Source organism: Microcaecilia unicolor, chromosome 5, assembly GCF_901765095.1.
Source record: "Microcaecilia unicolor chromosome 5, aMicUni1.1, whole genome shotgun sequence".
In the NCBI taxonomy this organism is placed as follows: Eukaryota; Metazoa; Chordata; class Amphibia; order Gymnophiona; family Siphonopidae; genus Microcaecilia; species Microcaecilia unicolor.
The window spans coordinates 93,209,159-93,228,428 of record NC_044035.1 but is presented as its reverse complement, the minus strand read 5'-3'; the positions used below and the strand labels follow the sequence as shown (position 1 = coordinate 93,228,428).

Below are 19,270 nucleotides of genomic sequence, written 5' to 3'. Positions count from 1 at the left end.
GCCTCGGTCGCCTCTGCCTAAGACCGGCCCTGGTGCCAAAAGCAACATTGAAGAGGTGGGCTTTGAATAAAGATTTGAAGATGGGTAAGGAGGGGGCTTGGCATACGGGCTCAGGAAGTTTATTCCAGGCATAGGGTGAGGCAAGGCAGAATGGGCGAAGGCTGGAGTTGGCGGTGGTGGAGAAGGGTACTGAGAGGAGGGATTTGTCCTGTGAGCGGAGGTTTCGGGTGGGAACGTAAGGAGAGATGAGGGTAGAGAGGTAATGAGAGGCTGCAGACTGAGTGCATTTGTAGGTAAGAAGGAGAAGCTTGAACAGTATGCGGTAACTGATCGGAAGCCAGTGAAGTGACCTGAGGAGAGGGGTGATATGAGCATATCGGTCCAGGTGGAATATAAGACGTGCAGCAGAGTTCTGAATGGATTGAAGGGGGGACAGATGGTTAAGTGGGAGGCCAGTGAGGAGCAGGTTGCAGTAGTCGAGGCAAGAGTGGATGAGAGTTCGGGTGGTGTGCTCAGAGAGGAAAGGGCGAATTTTGCTGATGTTAAAGAGAAAGAAGCGATAGGTCTTGGCTATCTGCTGGATATGCGCAGAGAAGGAGAGGGAGGAGTCGAAGATGACTCCGAGGTTGCGGGCAGATTAGACAGGAAGGATGAGGGTGGATAAAGACTGAGATAAAGAGTGGAGGAAGAGGAGAAGTGGGTTTTGGTGGAAAGACGATGAGCTCGGTCTTGGCCATGTTCAGTTTCAGGTGGCAGTTGGACATCCAGGCAGCAATGTCAGATAAGCAGGCCGATACTTTGGCCTGGGTCTCCGCAGTGATGTCTGGTGTGGAGAGATTCAGCTGGGTGTCATCAGCATAAAGATGATACTGGAAACCGTGAGATGAGATCAAGGAGTCCAGGGAAGAGGTGTAGATTGAAAAAAGGGGTCCAATGACAGATCCCTGGGGAACTCCAACAGAGAGTGGGATGGGGGTGGAGGAAGATTCATGAGAATGTACTCTGAAGGTGTGGTGGGAGAGATAGGAGGAGAACCAGGAGAGGACAGAGCCCTGGAACCCGAATGAGGACAGTGTGGCAAGAAGTAAATTGTGATTGACAGTGTCAAAAGCGGTGGATAGATCGAGGAGGATGAGGATGGAGTAGTGACCTTTGGATTTGGCAAGGAACAGGTCGTTACAGACTTATTTCCTTTTTTCTCACTACAAACTGTTTGGGGCCGGGATTTATTTACCCTAATTACTGTTAAGCCAGTTTGAGCATTATTTGGTATAGGGGACTTACTATAAATCCAAATTAGCATTATTTAAAAAATAAAAGAAAAATATTGTGGGTGATAATAAATGAGGGTTCTGAAGCTTGATTCCAGCCCTGATTGCAATTGAGGTGTTATTATAAACCGAAGAAACTACTGGGCCAAAGATTAGGGGAAAAAAAACACCAAAGGATATGGGTGAGGGCCCAGGGTTCTGTACGGTACGCTAGATAGACTATTAAAAAAATATCCAATCCGACTTACATTTGGGAAAAAAATTATAGAAATTATAGGAATATAATCAAAAGAGAACCCCCCCCCCCAAAAAAAAAAAAAAAAAAAAGAGAAAATGAGGAAACTAGACAATACTGCTTAAAAAAGGTTATTTCCCGTAGGCTAAAATAATCAAGTAATACATTCCAGAACCTAGCAATTCTTATCCTTACACACTAAACACGAACCCAGCCAGCTCTGTAACTTATACTACAACGCGTCTGACTCTCGCATCACTACGCGAAAGCAGGGCAGGCAGTGACGTCACCAGGTAGGGAGACGATGGGCGGGGCAGTGTGGGCTCTAGTCCTGACGCAGTCGCAGTTAGTTACTTACGCCTACTCGTTGGTGGTCAGTCAAGGGAGGCGGAGGCGGTGTCTTTCCCTATCCATTCCCTGACCGTGGCAATAATCCGGGCAGAGCGGAAGAGGCAGCAGCATGGATAGCCTTTTGCAGAAGGCAGTAGCGGTGCGAAGGAAGAGCTCGGCAGCTGCAGGCGGGCTCTGAAGTATCTGAGAAGCGGTTTCCGACTCCTTCTCCGCGCTCAGCAGTCATGGCAACGGAGCTACCTCTGGCGGCCGCCGTTCCGGTTAGGGCTGGAGGCGATGACGCCGTTGGTGCTCCCGCGCCGGGAGGCAGGACGGATGAGGATGAGGACGGTCCCGGCGACGAGAGGCGCTGCTTGGCGAACGGCTGCGTGCCGCTTTCGCACCAGGTGGCCGGACACATGTACGGCAAGGCGAAGATCGGTGAGTATTGGCGGCGCCTCGGCTCTCCGACTCCCCTGCTCCGATTGTGCCTGGTACCAAGTGGGCTCTGCCAGGATGTGACATCCTGAGCATGGCCATAGTCTGCAGTCCGGGGGGTGTGCGTGCGAACAGCGAGTCTTAAGTCTTGTGGGGGAATGCATTGAACTAGAGCTGTTGCGGAAAGAGTAAACAGTGTTGAGAACTCCGGTCTCGTGATGGGGACATCCTGCTTTCCCTGGAATCCTTGCAGTGACGCTAATTTTATAGTGGAAGTGTTGGCACGCTCTAACACTCCGTCCACTTCCCCGTGAAATACTGGACCAGAAGTCCAGCAGCCCTGCAGGGGCGACAACTGTAAAGAAAAGCGCGAGAAGGATAGGCAGCGCAGCTGGTTTCTATTAGTTGTCCTGCTGTGCGAGACTAGCAAAAGAACACTGATGTAGCAATGTTGTGACCAAAACAAAGCAGTGACTGATACTGTGGTCAGGAACTATGTATTCGTTCTACAGTTTCTTAGGAGTCTGTTTCTCTACCGTGTGTCTTGGAAAGTTCTCATGTGTTAGGCGAAGATGGAAGTCTTGGGCAATTCCGACCACTTCTAGCACTGATGGACTTTGGAAAGCAGAGGACAAAGAGCACGTAGTTGTACAGTCATGTTGTTAGTAATGTTAAAAGAAAACAAAATGTACCAGTGACTAGCCAGATGGCATTTTTTTGGTTGGGCCAACAGGTTGGATGGGTGGGCACTAGAGAAACTCCTGCCACCTGATGCACCCATGCCCTTACCCCCACTGCACACATACCCCACTCCCAATAACTTCAGTGGGAGTAGCAGTGCTGGCTTCATTGATTGCAGGCCACACTGAGAGCTAGGGGAAATACAAAAGGGTATGCTCTTCATCCTCCACTGAGCCAGGTCCTCCAACACACGTATGTTTCCCCCAAATATGCCCTAGATATTACAGTGGGGCCCTAAAATATCAATACATCTATCAAGAAAACTGGAAAGCCAAATTACTATAGAATATTACGTAGAAAATTTATGTTAACAGAATACTTTGGTCACACACAGAACACAAATACAGAATGTGACCACAATCCATAAACAAATTAAATTGAAATGCCAAGAAGCCAGACCTTGCATGTAGCACAGCACAGAGAAATACAAAGATATGCATTTTCTCCTGTACTGTGCAAAATATGATAGCACATGCGAGAAATGGTTTTAGGGGGATACAACTAGGGCAACTGCGTTTGTCCCCCTAGCCAGAGAGAACCCCAGGCCAGCTGGAAGCTGAAGAAGGTGCAGCCTGTTAGTAGGCTTTGGGGTCCCCTCCAAAATTTCTGACTTGGGCCCCAGCCATATCTAACACCAGCTCTGGCAGGATGTACTTTTCAAATCTGACATATTCTAATCACAAAATCGAAAAATAAAATTATTTTTTCTATCTTTTGTCTGGTCACTTTATTTTTCAAATCATATTGGTCCCAGGCTCTGGTTTCTACAGCCTTCTGTCTTCTCTTAACTTGCTCACCAAGGTCTCCTGTCCATTTGATATTTCTACTCTCTCTCTCCATGTCCTCTATCCATCTACAGTCTTCCTCCATGTATCGCCCTTTCTCTGTGTCCCTATATTTCCATGTCCAGCTTCTCCACTCTCTTCGTCCCCAGTGCTAGTATATCGCTATCTTCTCTGACCCTATCCCATTCAGCTTCTCTTCCTTTCACTTCCTCCCCTTTCCAGCATCTGGGTTGCTTGCGTGATGCCCTTCCACCCTCCCATTGTAGGTTCAGTATTTGATCTCACTTTTCCTTGTTCTCCGTGGTTTGGTATCTGTTTCCCTTCCATCCTTCCTTGTGCTGTCCCAGCAGGTCTCTTCTTTCCCTTCAGCTCCCCTCCTCTTCTTCCTCCCACAAGTCCAGCAGCTCTCTCCAGCCTCCTCCTCCTCTTTCTCTCATGTCTAGCAGCTTTCTGCCTTCCATCCAGTCTCCTCCTCATCTTTCTCCCATGTCTAGCAGCTTTTTTGCCTTCCATCCAGTCTCCTCCTCCTCTTTCTCCCATGTCTAGCAGCTTTCTGACTTCCCTCCAGCCTCCAAAGTCCAGCAGCAGCTCTGTCCCTTCCCTCCATCCCCTTTCTCCTCTTCCTGTCATGTCCAGCAGCTCTCTCCCTTCCCTCCTGCCCCTTCCTCCTCTTCCTCCCGTGTCCAGCAGCTTTTTCCCTTCCATCCAGATCCCCTCCTCCTTTTCTTCCCAGTCCAGCAGCTCTCTCCCAGCCCTCCCAAGTCCAGCATTGCTCTGCCTTCCCTCCAGTCCCCTTCCTCCCGCATGTTCGGCATCACTGTCCCTTCACGCAGCCCCCTCCCTCCTCACCTCGCATGTCTAGCTCTTCTGCCTTCCCCCAGTCCAGCCTGCCCCAACCCAACATCCCTCGCTGCCTTTCCTCCCGTGAGTCTGGGCATCTGGGAGCATTGCCTGCCTCTTTCTGCTCTTCTCCACTGCTGCCATGCTGCCTGCAGCTTTCTTTTTTTGGGCCGTCACTGGCAGTGATTTGCACAGGCATTCCCCCTGCTGTGTCCATCCGGCCCTCGCATAAACAGGAAATTGCATCAGAAAAGGCTGGACGTAGCAGAGGCAAATGCCTGTGTGAATCGTTGCCAGTGACAGCCCGAGAAAGAAAGCTGCAGACACCACGGCAGGAAGAGGCAGGCAGTGATCGCGGATGGCCAGATCTGGAACTGGACCTGCTGGAGGAAAGGCAGCGAGGGATGTTATGGTGGGCCTCAGGCAAAAGTGGGTGGGCCATTGCTATGCCCCCTGAAATGTATATGTATATACCTTTAAGTATTTTATTAGACTATCATTTTAGCAGATCATTAAAAATTATGAAAATGACAAGCTGTAGAGTTGAACTGTGGGACAAATGTTTTCCTTCCAGATGTTAGTTTATCAAATTGTATTATCTTTAGGGCCATTTTGCTAAGATGTGTTAGGGCTAATGTGCACCTAACATAGCAATAAATAGCATGCACAGATTTCCATTCTACAGTACTCCAGTTGTATACTAAAAAAGGTGATTTTTTTTTTAAAGGGGGTGTGTGTCCTGAGCAGAGTTTGGGCATTCCTGTGCGAGCCAGTTAGTGCATTATACCAGTGGTGTTACTAGGTTGGCTGCCATACAGGATGGATCGCTGCTGCTGCACCCACCCGGTGAAGCACAACCCCCCCCCCCCCAAAGTGCATCACTCTTATCTCCTAGGGGTGCAGTGACTAGTCATGTGGCTGTCAGCTCCGCTGGTTCCCTGTACCAGAACAGGAAGTAATGCCAGAGGGAGCAGGGATCTGGTGGAGCCAACAGCCACACAGTTGCAGCGTACACCTGGGGTGGACCACCCCCATCGCTCTGCCCTTGATATTCCACTGCATTATACTACTGGTTAGTGCAGGTATAATGCAGGCAGGGTTGCCATTTGGGTAAAAAAGTCCCCAGCCCAACCCATGCCCCACAGGCAGCCTATCTGAGGACTGGGCCTCCTTTCCTCCTGACGTGATGTGCTGCTACTTCTGTCTGCTTCTTGCCTCGCTCCTCCTCCTCCAGAGTGTGATAAGTCATCATCTGATGATGACATCACACACCTCACCCTCCTACTGGTTAAATTGGGAACCAAGCCTCATTCAGGCTCCAAATTTGACCAATAGGGTGACAGTAGAGAGAGCCAGAACCAGCAGTGGTGCCCATGAAAACCAAACTGGCTCAATAAGTCACAACCCGTGACTGCTGGAAAGTGCCTGTGACCAGCAAAATACTCTTCCAATTCCGTGGGAAAACCACGGAGTTGGCAACCCTGAATGCAGGGGCTCTTACTGCCTACAAAATGGGTGGCGGTAGTTAAAAAAAAATGGTCATGCACTATTGGCAAGAAACGGAAAAAGGCATTTTTACAGCTGCACTAAAAATTGCCTTGGCATATGGGGAAGACTTACATAAGAATGTGCTAAGGACACTTTTTACCACAGCTTAGTAAAAGGACCCTTTTTGTGCATTAAGACTGAGAATAAAATTATAATTTTGTTGTATTTTGTAGTAGAAAGTATAACCCTTATACCTGTGACTAATTATTTAATATAGTTGTAATCTTCTTAAGTCTTTCTTTACTGACAAATATGGATCCTGCAATTCATATAAGTTTTAGTTTCAACCGACTGACTTGTGCACATTCAAAAATATTAGACATATTCTATTTTCAGTACATTTACAACTTAAATCTCCTGTTCATGCTTTTATTATATGTTGTAGTTATCAGTTTTACCATTGTAAAGCAGTTATTATATGTTCTTAATTTTGGCTGATTAGGATATATTTTATTGAGAGTGATCTAAGAACATAAGAATAGCCGTACTGGGTCAGACCAGTGGTCTGTTTAGTCCAGTATCCTGTTTCCAGCAGTGGCCAGTCCAGGTCACAAGTACCTGACACAGATCCAGTAGCAACATTCCATGCTACCAATCCCAGGGCAAGCAGTGACTGCCCCATGTTTGTCTCAATAGCAGCAGACTATGGGCTTTTTGTCCAAAACTTGTTCCAGAGCTTAACTATTCATTGAGTGGAAAAATTATTTGCTTCTATTTGTTTTAAAACTTTCTATGTAACTTCATTGAGTGTCCCTTAGTCATTGTACTTTTTGAAAAAGTAACAAAAGATTCACTTTTACCCATTCTATACCGCTCAGGATTTTGTAGACCTCTATCTTCCCTCATACTTCTGTTTCAAGCTAAAGAGCCCTAAACTTTTTAGCCTTTCCTCATATGAGAGGTGTTCCTTACCTTTTATAATTTTGGTCACTCTTCTTTGAATCTTTTTTTTAATTCCTCTATATCTTTTTTTTTTTTTTTTTTTGAGGTTCGGTGACCAGAATTGAATTCAATACTCAAGATGAAGTTGCACCATGGAGCAATACAGAGGCTTTATAAAATTCTGGGTCTTATTCACCATCCCTTTCTAATAATACCTAGCATCCTGTTTGCTTTTTGGCCATCACTGCACTCTGAGCAGAAGATTTCAGCACATTGTCTACAATGACATCTAGGTCCTTTTCTTGGGTGCTGATTCCTAAGGTGGACCCTAGCAGCAGGTAATTATGATTCAGGTTATTCTTCCCAATGTGCTTCACTTTTCATTTGTCCACATTAAATTTCATCTGTCATTTGGATGCCCAGTCTTCCAGTTTCTTAGTCTTCCTGCAAATTTTCATAGTCCGCATGTGTTTTAACAACTTTGAATAGTTTTGTATCATCTGCAAATTTAATTCCCTCACTTGTTCTGATTTCCAGATCACTTACAAATATATTAAATAACACCGATCCCAGTACACATCCTTGGGGCACTCCAGTATTCACCGTCCTTCAGTGAGAAAAATGGCCATTTATTCCTACCTTCTGTTTTCTGTCCAATAACCAATTCTTAATCCACAACAGAACATTGCCTGCTTTCCCAAGACTCTTTAATTTTCTCAGAGCCTTTCATGAGGAACTTTGTCAAAAGCCGGTTCACCTTCACCTTTATCAACATATTTATTAATGCCTTCAAATTGGTGACTCCATGCTGATTCTGTCCCATTAACCTATGTTTGTCGGTGATCTATAACTTTATTCTTTATAGTAGCTTCCACTATTTTGCCCAGCAACTGAAGTTGGGTTTACCAGTCTTCACCCCTTGAACCCTTTAAAAAAAAAATTGGCGTTAAATTGGCCGTACTGCAGACAATTTTAATGACAGGCTACAGATCACTAAAACAGATCAGCAATTTCAGCTTCATGTTCAAGTTCTTTCAGTACCTAAGGGTCCATGCCAGCCAGTCCAGGTGATTTTACTACTCTAACTTGTTGATTTGGCACAGTACGTATTCCAGGTTCACAGAGACTTCTTTGAGTTCCTCCTCGTCGTCACCCCTTTACCATTTCTGGTACAGGTAGATCTCTTACATCTTCTTTTGTAAAGACTAAAACATAGTATTCATTCAGTCTCTCCACTATGACCTTGTCCTCCCCAAGTACCCCTTTTGCTCTTTCGTGATCTAATGGTCCCACAGATTCCCTCACAGGTTGTTTGCTTCTGATGTACCTGAAAAAGGTGATACTGTTGGTTTTTGCTTCTGCAGCAAGTTTCTCTTCATATTTTTTAGTCACCTTTATCAACGCTTTGCATCTAACTTGCCAGTGATTGTTGCTTCTTGTTTCCTTCTTTTGGGTCCTTTTCCCATTTTTTTGGAGGATGTTTTTTTGGCTCTACTAGCCTCTTTAACTTCGCCTTTTAACCATGTTGACCATTTAGTTTTAAAAACATCTTGCTCAATCTACAACTCTTTAGAACGACTCTGAGACTTCAGATTACTGTTACATATTGTCACTTCTTGTAACATAGTAAAAAATGGCAGATGAAGACCAGCATGGCCCATTTGATCTGCCCAGTTATGTGATTAGGATTGTAACTTTTGCTGTAAAGTCCCCCACCCAATATAGGATGTAGTGACCTATTGGTGTTAGGAGCTGCAAGGTGTGTCACTTAAAATTGGCCATAGACAGCAAGCTTGGAGATACATGTGACTAGCTTGGACATTCAGGGTTTTGCTCCCTCCACCACAACTGTGATCACAAGGCAGTCCTTGAGATGAGGCGATGGATCCCATTTTCTTCCTGTCGGCTATGATTTCATGGTGTATTTTTTAAAGGAAGACTGCTAGAGGAGAGAGAAGAGACAAGGCATGAGCATAGGGTTTTGAAAGTGAGGGAATGAGCTTGGGAGACACAAGGGATGATCTGATACACTGACATTGCTCCAGGGAGTGGGTGTTAAGAGGTAGAAAGTATCCTTACCTGCAAACCAGAGGACTAGGTGAGGGCTCAAGGATTGGGTAGAGAGTAGTGGAAGTGGATTCTCAGAGAATGAGTGGGGACAGGGATTATGGGACGGTGTAGGCTTGGTAATCGAGAGTGGGATGTGTTAGAGTTGAGCTGTTTGAATCAAGGTATAGATGGGTGGAGAGGTAGTGTGAAATTTGAGCTGCTGGGGTGCAGTGAGAGGAAAGGAGCAGGTCATGAGGGGATGAAAAGGGGAAATAAGATGGCCCTTTCATCTGTCTTTTACCGCCTAACCTAGCAAAAAATAAAATGCCATGGAATGGGCTCAGGTGTTCCTGCGCTACCCTTGAAAGCTGCATGCACTAATTCACATGCTAAGATTTTTTTCTAAGCTTTTTTTGAGGCAGTGTATTGGGGTGGAGAGTGGGTATTCCTGTGCTACTGGTTAGCGCAGCTATATTACTGCATACTAATTGGCTAGTGCATAGATATCACGTGAACCCTTACTGCCTACAAAATGGATGGCAGTAAGTGCTTACACTTTAACTTAAAAAAAATGGTTTTGTGCTTATGGCAATATTAGCACAAGGCAATTTATGCAAAAAAAAAAAAAAAAAGCATTTTTACAGCTGCAGGAAAGACCTGCATAAGGGGGCGCTAAGGCCACTTTTTACCATGGCTTAGAAAAAAACCCCCTTCAAAGTAAAGATTAATGTATGTGTTGGTGGTTTTTTAAAAATGTTTTTACTGATTTTTAACTTCCTTAGTAGTGAAGTAGAATATTTAGAATATTTTTATTTAAAAAAAAAATTGTCATGTGAGGAAAAATGTTGAAGTATTGAATTATGACTTCAAAAACTCCTACAAAAAAAATTTACAATACTAATTCTTCCATTTTACTTTCATGATAAGATAACAGTTTTAAAGTGAGTATGATTTTAAAATACAATGCTTAAGCATTATTCTATAAGCTGTTCCTAAAGTTTGGTGTGGTGTATAGAATAACACTTAATCATTACAGTCGCGTGTAAATTTAGGCATGACTGCACCAATGAAAACATGGTGCAAATACCTAAACTTACATGCAGAGCACCGTTTTCTGTAATTACGCATGTAACTCAATGCGATGCCCGTTACCGTCCCCTTTCTGTGCCCCTTTTTTTGGGCTGTGCATAAAGTTTAGGCACGTAACACCCAATTAAATCTAGTGCCAATAATTGTTAAGCCAAATGGCTTGTTATCCTATTAAATTGCTGTGCAAATCGGAACCGTGCCTAAATTTGCATATGCAATTTTTGGCAACCTTTACAGAATCAGGGGGATGTTGTCTAGTTTGGAAAAACATTTTCAATTCTCATGCTAGAAATCTGTGTTAAGCCATGCAATTAATGTAGTTTACAGCAGTACAAAAAAAGAGGCCATCTGCAAGTATTTTCTGACAGGGTGGTGGATGCCTGGACTGCTGTCCCGTTGGAGGTGAGGATGAAAACTGATATGATTCCTCTGATTATTCCATGTCTTCTTGAATTCCAAGTAGCAAGAGGGTAAAATCAAAATATAAAATATTTCCACTTAAAGCAAAAAACTTTTATACACTTCAGCACAAGTGAGACAAGCATACAGAACATGGCTTGTGGAATTCTTTCCAACTGTGTGTGTGTTTGGCTGTGTTCTGCTCCTTCATTGGGTCTGCCACTCTGTCTTAAGGTCTACACCCTGTCAGTCACTATAGTTCTACCTTGATCTGTAAAAACTGCACAAAAAGGTAGGTCCAAGCTGTGCAAGATAGGACTGGGTAGGCCGTATGGTCTTTATCTGCCTACATTTTTCATGTTCAATTGTGAAGCGTTGTGTACGACTGGTAGCGCTATAGAAATGATTTATAGTAGTAGTAGTACATTTTTCTATGTTTGTCTTTCAGGGCCTCTTTTTATCAAGCTGCGCTAGCGGTTCCTGTGTGCCAACATTGTGGGTATTCATTCTATTTACTTCACCAAAGCTTGAAACAAAGAAAAAAATATATATTCAGGCACATAACTGTGGAACAGCGCTTCGTCTCCCCCCCCCCCCCCTCCCAAAAAAAAAATCTTCAGTCTTCTAAGGGAGACTGCGGGGCTGATTCACAGAGGTTGCTGTTAAATACAGCAGCCATGGGTGAGCTTACAGAGTCACAAACAGCGACCAGTGCACAAAGGGGATGAGAAATGAAATACACAGAAATTTAAAGGCCGATGCATAGAGGTTGCCATTAAATTTCCTTGCATGCCATTCCCTTTATGCATTGTGACCAGTAAGCTGTCAAATGCAACCATGATGGGGTTTTTTTTTGAGTTGCGGAAGTGTGGGGTGGGGGGCTCAAGGGGGGGTCTACGAGAGTCAAGTGGACACACTCTTGAGCTCCCCCCCCCCCCCCCACCCAACAGCTCCATGGTGGTCTAGTGGAATGACCCTCCCCATACCTGCAGTAAAAGTTGCAGGCAGGGGCAACACCTACTCTTTCCAGCCTCTAGTTTCTTCTTTCTCAAAATGGCAATGCCCGGTGCCCTCCTGGGTGGGGGGGGCTAAGCACTATGTAAGAGAAAAAAATAACAAACTTCCTTATATAGTACTTAGCTCCTCCTAGTGCATCCCAGGGTGCACTGGGCTGGGCGCTACCATTTTGAGAAGGGAGGGCACAGAAGCAGGAGGGAGTAGGCGTTGTTCCTGCCTTCCTGCCTCCAAATCTTAACAGAGGTACAGAGGGGGATTGGGTCAGGCCACTAGACCTTCACGGAGTTGTGCGGGGGGGTGAGAAGACTGATTGTTTTTTTTTTTTTTTGGGGGGGGGGGGGGTCAGGAGGGGGTCCTTTGGACCACCAGGGATTCTGGTTCAGCAGGGTGGGTCTACCGGACCACCAGGGATGTTTTAAAGGTTGTCGGGTCTGCTGGACCACCAGGGACTTTTAAGGTTAGGGGTGGTCCGCTAGACCACCAGGGGTACTGTGTGAAACTTAATGACAGCTCCAGACTTGCCATTAAGTTTTGCATGTTAAATGTGCATGGAAATGTCTATGCATTGGGCGGAGTGCTCATTTAATACCGATGAGCTTGTTTGCATAGGATTATCAGTAGCTGCTACGGGGAACAGTAAAAGAGATGCATAACTCCTTTGTGCATTAGACTTAAAATTAGGCCAGTCTAAAGCAAATGTTGCAAGCACAGTAAGCTTTGTGCATCTCTTCCCCCCCGCCCCCCCCGCCCCCCCCGAGAACTTCCTTGCTCTTCTCTTATACCATTAAGTATGATATATGAAACCATTTAGATGACACCGACAACGGATTAGAATAGATGGATTTTACAGTTTAACCATAGGATACCATTGTCCCACAGACAGGGGACACTATTAGACCCTAGGCAGACATACACTTGTGGGCCCCTACCATGGCCCATTTACTTTCTCAAATCTCCCCATAGAGTCTTATTTACTTTTTCCTTGTCTCCTTCCTTGCTAGAATCTTTGTGGTTTTCCCCTAACTCATCACCTCTTCAAAAGTAGCATTGCATAACTGCAATGCCTAGTTCTGAGTGTAGTGGTAATTGTCTGAGAATGAAGGAACTTGTGTAGGCGCCGGTACAACCCATCATGTGGCAGGCTAAAAACATTTGCCAGAAGGGGGAAAAAGCAGCATGAGGCCTTTAATCCCATGCTGGTGCCGTGGGTCTGACATGTCTTTACTCCTCTGATGCAAACTTCCTGTATGGGGGGGTGAGGGGGGAAGAGTAGGACCCACAGCACAGCAACCACATAGGGTAGCAAAAAAAGGTAGCACAGACCCTGTGAATGCAGAAGAAACATTTAAAAAAAAAAAAAAAAGGATTGTTTGTGCTGTTTCAATATTGCACTGCATGTAATATACAGTATATACACAATACATGTATTGACCCCTGAGTGTTCAGTATAGGGATGAAGTTTGTGTACTAAAGAGCAGGATATGTGGGTAATCACATCTGATTTTAAGGTGGTAAAATAAGTAGATAAGTATTCTGGCATTTGCATTTGCCTTGGCTACATAGGCAGAAGAATGGCACAGATAATGTCTTTGTCTCTGGTGTGATATCATTTAGAGTATTGTATGCAGATCTAGAGACTGCACCTTCAAAAGGATATAAACTGGATGGAGTTGGCCCATAGTGCAGTAACTAAAATGGTTAGTGGTCTTAGTCATAAAGCATATGGGGACAAACTTAAAAATGTAAACATGCATAATCAAGACGAAAGTAGGTTAGGAGCACTATAATAGAAACTTTAAAAATACCTCCAATTGTATATATGCGCTGAAGGGGAAACTGGTCGTAGGATGAGGATGAAAGGGTGTAGAATCAGGACTAACATAATGAAATATTTCTTCATAGAAAGCATAGACTTTCAGTGGAGGTGGTAGAGCTGAGGAGGGAAGGAAGGAAGGAAGTATAGAGCTGTGTAGATGGGAAATCTTGATAAGGTTGTAGGGTCTCCCTGTCATGTTCTGTGTATACCTGTGTGCAGGTTTAGTTGATTTTGTGATATAGCATTCCTCGCATTCAAAGTTGAAGCTGGTAGAAGAAGCACACAGGTAAGAAGCACTGCCATTGAGAATGAGAAAGGGAGGGGGAGGGTAAGACTACCAGATTGTAGGCAGATCAAGCTGAAACACATGTAACTGTAGTGCTAATAGTGAACAGTTCATTTTTGTTGGAGGGATAAAGTAGTATTCTACTTTCAAAATACATCTTAACAGAATTTTACCAAGTGTTTTACTTGGTATGGTACTTAATACAGAATATTAGGCCTACCAGGTATATTCTACATACTCATGTATACACCAGGAAAAATTAAATTAATAAAATCCTACTATTTGACATATAAGTTCGATATGGAGAGAGATTTGCAGAACATACATTTTGAGCTGAGTTCTTGGGTATCAAGTTTATTCTAAGAACCATGTATCTATAGATCACTATGCTATGTATTGCGGTCATTTTTTTTAAATTAAAAAAAACTTTGACTGCACTATCTGCAGTTAATAGGAGTATCTATGTGGTCTGCAACAAAATTAACACACTTCTGATGAAGTGGACTCTAGTTCTTAAAAGGTCATGCCTCAATAAATTGGTTAGTATATAACAGTGATGGCGAACCTTTCAGAGACCGAGTGCCCAAACAGCAACTCCAAATCTAATTATCGCAAAGTGCCGGTACTCATTATGGGCGGGGTCACCACCTATGACTCCACCCCTACGATAGTCACACCCCTTACACCAGCCATGGTGCATATAAACAGACATCATTGAAAATATTATACTAGTATAGGAGAAAAAAATAACATGATTTTCTTTCATTATAAATAATTTCTATAAGCTGTTACAGCTCCAATATACCCAGTGCAAAATAAGACAGCAGATGTAAATTCTCAAATTGGACATATTCCAAACACTAAAATGAAAATAAAATGATTTTTTTCTACCTTTGTTGTCTGGTGATTTTGTTTTTCTATCCATATTGGTCCTAGTCACTGATTCTGATGCTCTCTGTCTGTTCTCTTAACTCCGTTTCCAGGGCTTCCTTTCCATTTATTTCTTTACTTTCCTCCTTTCTTCTTCATTTCTTGCCCTCCATCCATGTCCAGCTGCCTGCCCTCCCAGCACCCAGCATCAGGCCTCCCTCCCGCCCTCCAACCAAACAAGCATCAGGCCGCCTGCCCGTCCTCCCTCCCACCCAGCATCAGGCCTCCCTCCCACCCACCCAGCAGCACCCAGCACCAGGCCTGCCTACCTCCCTCCCACCCAGCACGAAGCCTACTTCCTGCCCTCCCTCCCTCCAACCAAACAAGCATCATGCCGCTCGCCCTCCCAGCACCAGGGTCCCCCCTCCTCCTCTGAAATTTAAAAAGCGTACCGGGTTAAGGCGGCGTCGGAAGTGGCAGTGGCAACGAAAAGCGTGTTCTTCGTTCGGCGTGCCTTCCCTTCTGTCTCTCAAGCTCTGGTCCCGCCTATGAGAGTAATACCTTGCTGTGCCCTAAAATTCTATAGAGGCTTAGGGTGTTGGCATCTATCAGCCTCTGGGTTGCTACACTCGGGGAGTTCCCCGAGTCCCTTCCCCCTTTCCTCCCCTTCTCCCTTTGTGCAGGGAAGAGCTCACCCTTCTGTGGAAAGGTGTCCAGCTTTTGGGAGAGGCAGCCACGTTGATTTTTTACTGTAGCACAAAAAACAAAACAAAAAAAACCTAAGAATTATCAGGAGTTGGTTTCATCAATCCTGACATCATGTTGTCACTACAGTGACAGACCAGGTATCCAGGTTTGCTTCCATCTTGCCTCAATGCACAAAAAAAAAAGTGGTGGAGATGTCAGGATTGATGAAACTAACTCCCCCCTCCCTCAGGAAGCTCTGAGGATGGCAAATGGATCAAATGTTGCCCAGCTGCCTGCTAGCACTTTTGTTTCTCAAATTACCCTAATTAACATACCTATGTCCTATCTGGGAACAGGGCTCTCTAAGAACAAAGAAAGCCAGACAGGCTCCAAAACTAGGGACTTCAAAGAGTAAAACCTGTGAAAATGGTCACCTTCCTTACATCAGGAAATTAAATTGGAGTTTGGCTGGGAAGGAAAGAGGTTATTTGATCCCTTTCTGTTCCTGAGGTATATAAAGCAGAAGCACGTGGCTCTGCTGAGCTCTTTCTCTACACACACATCTTCAGCCCTACTCAGAGCACATGGCTCTGCTTTCTTAGGCTCTTCTTTCTTTCTTTTGACACACACACACACACACAGCCCTACCTCAAGGCTTCTCTCTTTCTCTGCACCCCCCCCCCCACCCCATTCTTACCTTTCTGTCATTGATTCCCATCTAAACCCACACAGATATAGCATTGTAATATTTACCTGTACCAAGTGCTGTGAGCCTACCTAAGTAAATACAATATACTTTCCATATATATCCAAACCCGTGTGGATTGTGTATTCTTTGGGAACCCACTGCCTCTGTGAACTGGACCCGGGACCATACCTAGACAACGAATGCTGACACATACCATACAATGATCACTAGATGCCAAATGGTCTGCCACCTTGACGTCAGAAACGTACTCTCTATTCGTAAGCACCAGGTCCAGAACAGCTCCATCCCGCGTCTGTTCCGTTACCCACTGCTGGAACAATTCTTCCTGTAGGGAATCTAAGATCTCTTTGCTTCTATACAACCCCGCAGCCGGGACACCCCAATCAACATCCAGCATATTGAAGTCACCTTTCAGTAGTACTTCCTCTTTCCTAGCTATCTAATGGATGTTTTCAATTAAGTCCTTGTCCATCTCCTCCGACTGTGAGGGAGGTCTGTATATCACTCCGATAGAGAGATATTTTCCTTTCCCTCTTTACAGTTTAACCCATAGCGCTTCTTCCATACCCCACATGTCCTGCAGTTCTGTCACTTGGATATCATTCTTATCATATAATGCCACACCACCCTTTTTTTCTACTCTGTCCTTCCTGAATAGATTATAGCCAAGTATAGCAACATCCCAGTCGTGGTTCTCCGTGAACGCCACTAAATCGAAGTCCACTTCCGTCAGTAAAAGATAATCAACCTTTACTATAAAATGTAAAAAAAACTTAAGACTCGACATGGAGCTGTGTATCGGCGAAAAACGCCTGCTTTAGGAGTCTACAAATTAAAAGGAGTATACAATTATAATGCATAGAAAATGACAATGCATAAAAATATATGTGACATAAGAATATGAAAAGTAATGACTAATAAAACAAGGAGTTTTTTTTTTCACAAAGACAAAAGGCATATGCTAAAAAGATAAATAATAAACATCCAAGAAAACTGTAAATTACATAGGGCTAAATAAAAAAGGACTGTAAATTGGACTATTAATATAAACAGCAATACAAAAGGGTATTAAAAGTTTTCTTGGATGTTTGTTTATTAATCTTTTTAGCATATGCCGTTTATGTCTTTGGAAAAAAACCCTCCTTGTTTTATTAGTCATTACTTTTCATATTCTTATAATAAGTCACATATATTTTTATGCATTGTCATTTTCTATGCATTGTAGTTGTATACGCCTTTTAATTTGTAGACTCCTGAAGCAGGCATTTTTCGCCGAAACACGGCTCCGTGTCGGGTCTTTTTTTTTTTTTTTTTAAATTTTATAAATAAAGGTTGATTATCTCTTACTCGCCTCCACAGTGTTTTGGAAGTGTCGCGTTTGATCACACTACTTTTTGTTTTTTTATCTTTTCCCTTGTAGCGGATCTAGTTTCTCCACTTTTGTTGTTTTTTTAACTAATTGGAAGGTATAAAAGCTCGGCATACTGTACGTGCTTAGGCTTTATTTCAAGGGGCAGGGGAAGGGGAGGATCGTTTCAGTTTCTGGCCTTAATAAAAGGCTTTTCCCACTCTTCCCACAGTGGGATCTGTCTGATTTGTCGTGCTGCTGGAGCACTGATCTGCAGCGGCCTCTCTCTCCCCTGGACTTTCTGGCCTTGGTTAAATGAATACCAACATTTATGGTCTGCGCTGGTTTGAGAGAATGTCAGTTTTCGCTTGTTACATCGCGCATATCTTACTTAAGAACACTTACAGTGGGGAAAGACTCCCCGCTTTGTCAAAAATACCATCTGGATGTGAACACGTTTCATGTGTTTTGGGATTGCTCACGGATACAGAACTTTGGAAGGATATTTATTTATTGTTCACTTATATCCCACATTTTCCCACTCATGCAGGCAAAATGTGGCTTACAAACATTAAATAAAATACAGAATAGGAAAACTTAGAAGAGTATACAAGGAGTATGCAGGGGGAGAAGCATCTAACAGGGTGAACTAGCAGGGTAGGACTCTTTAGCCTGCAAAAGATACAGATGAGGGGAGATATGATTGAGGTCTACAAAATCCTGAGTGGTGTAGAAGTAAATTGGTTTATTTTTATTTTTAACTCATTCCAAAAGTACAAAGACTAGGGGACACTTGAGGAAGTTACATGGAAATACTTTTAAAACAAATAGAAGGGAATATTTTTTTTCACTCAATGAAACTCTTTGCCAGAGGATGTAGTAATAGTGGTTATCGTATCCGGGTTTAAAAAAGGTTTGGACAAATTCCTGGAGGAAAAGTCCATAGTTTGTTATTGAGACAGACATGAGGAAGCAACTGCTTGCTCCGGGATTGGTAGCATGGAATGTTGCTGCTAATTGGGTTTCTGCCAGGTACTTGTGGCCTGGCTTGGCCACTGTTTGGAAAACAGAATAGTGGGATAGATGGACCATTGGTCTGACCCAGTATGGCTACTCTTATGTTCTTATTCATCATTTATTTAGTATCTTTGCTGAAATCCCAAATTTTATTTTCCCCCTTGGTTTTTTTTACTGGATAGATATGAACTATTCATGCTACAGGGTCGAGGTACATGTCAGCTAGTTGGGAAAGCTTGCCTAATAGGAAAAAAGATCATTTCTGGACACCATCGGACACGCCTTCTTTTTGGGCATGGCATAAATTTCATGCTCTTATGGAAATGGAACGTACAGGGATTTCAAGTTCAATCAAAAGAAAAAAAATGTTATTTATTTATCTGGGAGGTATATATCCAATCCCTGTTACCCACAGTGAGAAGTGGAATACTTAACACACTGAGGAGGGCTGGGATTACTAGCACATCCGGGTTGTGTGTGTTTGGGTTTTTAAATTTATTTAAAAAGTTAAATCAAAATTTTGTATTTAAAGTTTAGTATGAATGTTGGTTATATCCAGGGTGTCATTAAAGTACAGACCTTCTGAATTTGATTTTATGTTGTAAAATGAATAGTAATTAGGTATTGGGAGAGGGATGGGGAATAATATGGAAATTGGGGTCATTTGTTTTTTCTTGCTATGATGGGTTTTGATAGACATGCTCTCAATAAATTAATACTTCAACATAAAGGGGTAGTGGGATATGCAAAGGTTTAGACAAAATAGTAGATTCAGTTTTATGTTTACAGTGCGATTTTATATCAGATTGCCATAGGACAATAGCATATTTACATTAGGATTTCATCATGAAAGTGTTTAGCAAAGCAACATTTGGAATACCAATGGGGGATAGAGGGAACAAATTGGTAAAAA

At 43.6% G+C, this 19,270-nt stretch overlaps 1 protein-coding gene across 1 annotated transcript in view; it reads left to right on the top strand.

The window, feature by feature from the left end:
- Positions 1 to 1,895: 1,895 nt before the first annotated feature.
- Positions 1,896 to 19,270, top strand: part of IPMK (inositol polyphosphate multikinase) — a 114,125-nt gene continuing 96,750 nt past the window's right edge. Inside the window, exon 1 of the mRNA XM_030203100.1 lies at positions 1,896 to 2,277. Within this exon, the coding sequence (XP_030058960.1) occupies positions 2,082 to 2,277 (196 nt within the window). The 5' untranslated portion in view covers positions 1,896 to 2,081. The remainder of the gene's footprint in view (positions 2,278 to 19,270) is intronic.